Here is a 5,870-nt window from a genome sequence, read left to right on the forward strand (position 1 = left end):
ATCGTCAGCATTATTCACAACGTATCCGCTCAAATCCTTCACAAATACACCAATGTCTGGTCTTTCCTTCACCTCCAGCCGAGTATTCTGATCTTTACCGAGAAGGTCCCGAACTTCCTCATTGTAAATTTCCAAGTACGTCGCACGTACTAGAAATCTATCAGTATTAATTATTAATCGTTGATTATTCTCTATGGTTGCTTTTTGATGCAAGGAATATATTTAATCTACTTCAATGGTAAGAGCATCTTAATTATATGTTAATTATCTAATAATCAATTGACTATCTTTAAAATGATCAAATAAAACATATATGAGTCATATAAAGCAAAATATTTGCTTCATATAATTGCAAAAATATATTTAATACTAATGAGAATCTCAGTCTCATTCTATCTTATTATAATAAATGTTACGTTATATCATGTTGTATTATATTGTATACATAATTACATAAAAATATAAAAATATATGCACATATTGTTTGTAGCAACATATATCAATGAATAAATATATCAATGTCTTACTTTTGATTTTCATCAGCTTTAGCTATGTGCCCAAAGATCTGTGCAAATGTGTTTGGAATAATTCCTCTAGCCTGTGGAGAGGTTTTAGCACCTGACATAGTGTAAGTCTTGCCAGTGCCAGTCTGGCCATATGCAAAGATTGTTCCATTGTAGCCCTGAAGTACTTTGTCTACTATTGGCCTGGCAGTCTCGTTATAGATGTCCACCTGTGTGGAATCTGTATCAAACACTGCATCGAAGGAAAAGACCTTTGGTGGCTCTCCCTGTGCTGCATTTGGATTCTCTACAGTGATTTCACTGTTTAATGCATCTACATCTGTTATGTTCTTGCAGTGGCTATCTAGCTCCTTGCTGCTCAAAGGTCGAACTCTCACCACCACCCTAACATTCTCAATTTCTCCTAGCTCTGTAGAGTTATCCTGAATAAACATTATGGACCATGTAAGAATAAAGAAATTTTAATGTAAGTATTATTACTTAGGCTTATATATGCATAATTTTTTATATTAAATATACAATGCAATGTAGGAGACCACAAAATAGTAACATTGATGTTAAATAATTATTAATTTGTTAGATATATCATTAAGAATAATAATTATATACGTATATATAAAATAAAATAATAGAATAATTATAATGAGAAAATTATTATTAGATGCTATAAAAAAGCCTTTCCTTAGTTACAGACTCCCAATCAAGTTTGACGTTTGAGATATCAAATTGACTCATCCTTGATTTGGTAAAACATACATTTGTTGTACAAAATGATACTAACTTCTGTTCCCGGCATTGCGGATCAGTTCTCCCGTAATAATTACATAAAAGCGCACTTTTTTACAGCATAATGCATAAACGTCAAAACACTGTCGAAACGTCGAGCTAGCAGACGACCTCCGTAAACAAATGGATCGATTCCTACAGAGAGGAGCACATATACTTAAGTCTGTTCGTTCTCACGAAGACTTTTGCACTAGTACAATAAATTGGAATGAAACAAGTGTACTTTTGCGAGCATATAACGGAACGCACTCTTGTTAGGTACGGCATTTATATCATTAGTCTTGGGCTACATTGGCAACAGTCATTAGATGTAAAAGTATCAAAAAAGCAAGCAACACGAACAAACTTTAAATAAAGCGGGGAATTCAACCATCGGTCTCATTGGATAATCATACCGCACTTCAACCCCATCTGGAAAGTGGCGGTTCATAACGGAGACCTTGGAACTATTTCAGCCAATCAGAAATAACGAGTCTAATAGACCCCTTATTTTTTAACCAATAGCTTTCGGCCTGTGTTGGATGTTTCTCATGAGTTGGCCATATTGACCGAAAAGGAATTGTGACGCAGCAAGTAACGTATTTCACAAATAGTCTTACGTTATTTGTGCAATTTCGGCTTGTCCAGGATGAATTTCGTGCGTGGATCATCGCTGGAAGTGCCGAATAATTATTAAATATTAAAATGACTTTTTCACCTTCTCGAGTGGACGGGGGAACAATCTGGCTGCGTTCCAAAATCTACTCAGTGGATAGAGTACATTTAATTGACCAATCATGATAAAGAAATCCTAGTTATCTTTGTTTTTATTGGTCAATTAAATGCTATTCTATCCGTCGAGTAGAGTTTTGGAACGCAGCCTAGATATTGGGTGTATCTGAGTGGGGAGTTGGAACACAGTTTTGAGATCGTCGGTGAAATTATATATTGTACATTGCGTCAAATGTCACTTGTTGGATCATAAATACATTACGAGATGATTGACGGTACGTAGCATTTGTTAAATACTTTGCGCGACTATAACTTACTATTTTAAACAATAAAAAGCATCATTAGAACAGTTTATACAGTTAAAAAATTATCACTATAAATATTGTAACCGTGTACATAAAAATGTATATTTTATACGAATAATATATAATTTATAACGTAAATTCTCGAATTCGCAGAAGAAGTAATACGTCAGCGGCTGCTCATAGATGGTGATGGTACGGGAGACGATCGTAGGATTAATATGTTATTGAAGTCATTCATAAAATGGATCAACAATCCCGACGTGGACAACACGCTGCACGAAAGAATGCTGTCGCAGTTGGCGCAGTGCGAATTTGCCCAGAAAAAATCCAGAATAGTCTCGAGTATGAGTCGAGAAGAGCTGGAGAGTTATGAAAAACAGTCTAAAGAAATTGAGGTGCAAATCGAGGAGGCCAAGAAGGAGATAGAGACGACTAAAGCAGAACTGCAGGATGCCAAACGTGTTAGGAAAAATAGGATAGAATATGATGTGTTAGCCAAAGTGATCAGTGAGCAGCCAGACAGATTGGAAACTGATGTCAAGCTGGCTACATTGAGAGAAGAGTTAGGCAGTTTAAAGGTTAGATATGTCTAAATGTTGACTCAATACGTATAAATATGTGTATAAGTTATAATTATCAAGATAAGTTACATTTGGAATTTCTCACATACAGGAAAAATCAGAACAGTTAGAGCACAAATTAGAAATGCGCCGTAAACAATTCCATGTTCTAATATCTTCTATACATTCTCTTCAAGGAATGTTGGATGAGTGTGATGAAGAAGTAATGGATGTGAGTCTTGAGAATTTTGAGGATATGGATGTACAAGTGTCTGCCAAACAGACTTCATGAAATAAATTTATCAAGATTAAATGGATTGGAACTATGTGATGATGAGAAAAGGTGCAACAGATTGATAACAAAATTTTGTGCCATTATCAAATACAAATGTATTCTTGGAAAATTTCAATACTGTACATAAAACATATCAGAAGATTTTTAATTTCATTTTACTAGTCCTTGGTACATGTCTAATAGTCAAAGATAATCTAGTGCCACGTTTTATTGTTTCACCTTCTGTAAATTTCTCTGTACACATATGTAAATTTCTTACTGATAATTTTGTTATATTATCAGAATCTCTCTCTGCTATAGAATGTAAGTAACCATGATATAAGTCCTTTTGCAGAACCAACAGACTCCTAGGCTCAAGTAGTAAACTAAATTCTAATCTTGTTTGCTGTTGCTACAAGAATAACATATTATATAGAGTAATATATAGTTGCCTTTGTGTATGTGTGTGTATCAGAGCTGTAAAATTTTCAATTAAATTTTAATTAAATTTTTCTCAATTGATTTGAACAAATGTTTCAATTTAACCAATAGACAATTGATTCAAATAAAATCAAAGAATATTTGACTGATTTCAACATCTTCAATGTATTTGATTGAACTTGTTGAAATCACTTGTCAATTAAACAGCCTCCAATTGAATTATCTCATTAATTACCAATTAAACAGGATAATTAATTAAAAAATAATTATTTGCAACACTGATATATATGTATATACATAAATATATATACACATGTATGTTGTATCTTATATGTATATTATTTTGTATATTTCAGTATTTACCTCTGTCGTGTCAAGCTGTTTATAAAAATCAAGGAAAGTGTGGGAACCACAACTGATGGTAGTTACAACAGGGTAAAAGAGTGGGCCATCTGAGTGTGCCTGGCAAGGACATTGCATCATTATTCTCATTATGACTTAATGTACAAATTTCTATGTTTTCTACTAGCTTGCATAGAATATAAATATAATTTATACATGAAAGAGCTAAATGTCTTCCATTTCGGACATACCATAATTCCTTGGCCGGGCAAATACTCGTTAATTAAAACGTGATTAGGCAACACTCCACTTTCAAAGGCACTTAAAGCTGTCACTTTATTCATATACTTCTGAAGCCACTAAAAAGTTTGCATATTTTATTTTAATTAATTTCTAAAAATAATTGCTATAAATTTATCAAGAAAATTGTAAAGCTCAATATCACCTCAAGGGAGCCATTTATAAACTTGCTACTTATTGAACAAAATTTTTTAATCGATTCTAACTTAGAATTTCTAAAATACTTTATGACTTTGCTCGCTTACACTAGGAATCTCTTCTGCTATCATCCCTTTGGGATGCGGCACACCACCCCAATTCTGCAATCTACGGTGTCTCAGTTGCGTCCACTTTGGCAACGGCACGCTGTTTACACACTGTATGATCTGTCTCTCTTCCTCCTCAGTGATGAAATTCGGTATGTAACACGCAGTGTCAGGTATCTGTGGTTCGTAAGCAAGTAATCTTTTAATGAAATATGTACACTTAGAGGTTATAAGCTCTCTCTAAGTAGCATGTGACTTGGCTGATGAGAAGTAAACCTGCGAGACAGCTGCGTCGCGCAGCGAGAAACACTGCTCCTCCGTCATTTTTACAGTCTCTTGAAAGAATAACAGTGCTAATTGTGTCTTGATCCTCCAAAAGTCGCTGTTGACGGATCAATGTACGCTGATGTAAACAACTTGATAGCTTTAGGATTGCGTGCTAATGCGCATGATTGGCTTCTACTTTTCTACTGAAATGTAAATCTCCTTAAGAAACGTGAGTCCATCAGCTGTGACAGCTAGCAGAAGCTCGGTCGGTGCGCAAACGTCAAACTATTGTTTTTTCCGTGGGTCACATGGCGATGGGAATTTACCGGTTTAATTATATCTACGAATATCGGGACATCATAACAAAAGTCGCCTATGGCAACACATTTCCGGCTCTGTATTAATGTTTAGTGAGCGCGAATTTTATCTGTGAATATAAAAGCCTCGCCACAACGATCCGAACTCACGCGGCTGTCGTTTGAAGGTGTGCCGTATGATGATCAATATTGTATTTGCATAAAATCAATTAACGGCCTGGACTGACACGTTTTATGGGATGAGGTCCTATGAGGAAGGAATCAGTTGAATCTGCGCCGAAGTAAACCAAACGACGATCAAGCGTCAGCGAAGTAAGCAAAGTAAATGGATATTAATCAAACGCGATAAGTTATTTTGTAAAATATATAGATTTAGTTTTACAGTTTCGCGGGGTTTTTCCGGCGATAATAATAGTTTCAGACAGAACAGAGCATGTATCGAGTTATCCATGAAGAACCAAATGGCTGACAAAAGCATCAAAGAAATTTATCAGGTTGAAAATATGATTCAATCTGCTGTCAAATGCCTTAAATGTATACTGAATGAATTGCTTTCTTTTTTTTGCAGTTTCTTGTGGATCATAATTTTGAGAGTACGGCTGAGAGTTTGGTTCAAGAGGCATCAAAAATAGGTTTTCAGAATTTTGAATATAAGTTAAAAGACTTTATGGATCCACATGCTCAATTAATATTATGCTACAATGTTGGAAATTATTCAACATTTTTTCAAGTAAGAGATTATCTGGAATCTACTAATATATATATATATATATATATATATATATATATATATATATA

At 34.5% G+C, this 5,870-nt stretch overlaps 3 protein-coding genes across 8 annotated transcripts in view; 1 reads left to right on the plus strand and 2 right to left on the minus strand.

Annotated features, from left to right (window-relative positions):
- LOC116841906 (kinesin-like protein KIF3A) overlaps positions 1-1,593 on the minus strand; it is a 5,061-nt gene extending 3,468 nt beyond the window's left edge. Inside the window, exons 1-3 of the mRNA XM_032810386.1 lie at positions 1,306-1,593; positions 528-946; positions 10-157 (exon numbers count right to left, since the gene is read on the minus strand). Of these exons, the coding sequence (XP_032666277.1) occupies positions 10-157; positions 528-946; positions 1,306-1,320 (582 nt within the window). The 5' untranslated portion in view covers positions 1,321-1,593. The remainder of the gene's footprint in view (positions 1-9; positions 158-527; positions 947-1,305) is intronic.
- Positions 1,594-1,854: 261 nt separating this feature from the next.
- Positions 1,855-5,870, plus strand: part of LOC116841889 (lisH domain-containing protein ARMC9) — a 10,362-nt gene continuing 6,346 nt past the window's right edge. The window contains exons 1-5 of one of the 6 annotated variants that reach the window (XM_032810349.1): positions 1,855-2,296; positions 2,480-2,913; positions 3,319-3,342; positions 5,498-5,566; positions 5,641-5,802. In XM_032810349.1, the coding sequence (XP_032666240.1) occupies positions 2,287-2,296; positions 2,480-2,913; positions 3,319-3,342; positions 5,498-5,566; positions 5,641-5,802 (699 nt within the window). In that variant the 5' untranslated portion in view covers positions 1,855-2,286. Of the gene's footprint in view, positions 2,297-2,479; positions 2,914-3,318; positions 3,343-4,991; positions 5,394-5,448; positions 5,567-5,640; positions 5,803-5,870 lie in introns of those variants that run through there. The other 5 variants (XM_032810348.1, XM_032810345.1, XM_032810347.1 and 2 more) reach the window with 5 other exon arrangements.
- LOC116841892 (alpha-ketoglutarate-dependent dioxygenase alkB homolog 6) lies at positions 3,258-4,960 on the minus strand. Its single transcript, XM_032810353.1, has 5 exons — positions 4,765-4,960; positions 4,489-4,665; positions 4,195-4,302; positions 3,965-4,063; positions 3,258-3,572 (listed from the first exon to the last, which is right to left on the minus strand). The coding sequence occupies exons 1-5, from the start codon at positions 4,810-4,812 to the stop codon at positions 3,315-3,317; spliced, it is 690 nt and encodes a 229-aa protein (XP_032666244.1). The 5' UTR covers positions 4,813-4,960; the 3' UTR covers positions 3,258-3,314.

The sequence above is a fragment of the Odontomachus brunneus genome, unplaced genomic scaffold (genome assembly GCF_010583005.1).
Source record: "Odontomachus brunneus isolate Ranch 3 - 2012 unplaced genomic scaffold, Obru_v1 Obru_scaffold_019, whole genome shotgun sequence".
Classification (NCBI taxonomy): domain Eukaryota; kingdom Metazoa; phylum Arthropoda; class Insecta; order Hymenoptera; family Formicidae; genus Odontomachus; species Odontomachus brunneus.

Bases quoted from the DNA above. Each gene is read 5' to 3' on its own strand.
- LOC116841892 (XM_032810353.1), bottom strand. From the start codon at position 4,812: ATGACGGAGGAGCAGTGTTTCTCGCTGCGCGACGCAGCTGTCTCGCAG. The intron at 4,303-4,488 runs GTAAGCGAGCAA...CAAACTTTTTAG, and splicing joins TAGCAGAAGAGATTCCTAGT to TGGCTTCAGAAGTATATGAA. The intron at 4,064-4,194 runs GTATGTCCGAAA...TGTCCTTGCCAG, and splicing joins TGCCCGGCCAAGGAATTATG to GCACACTCAGATGGCCCACT.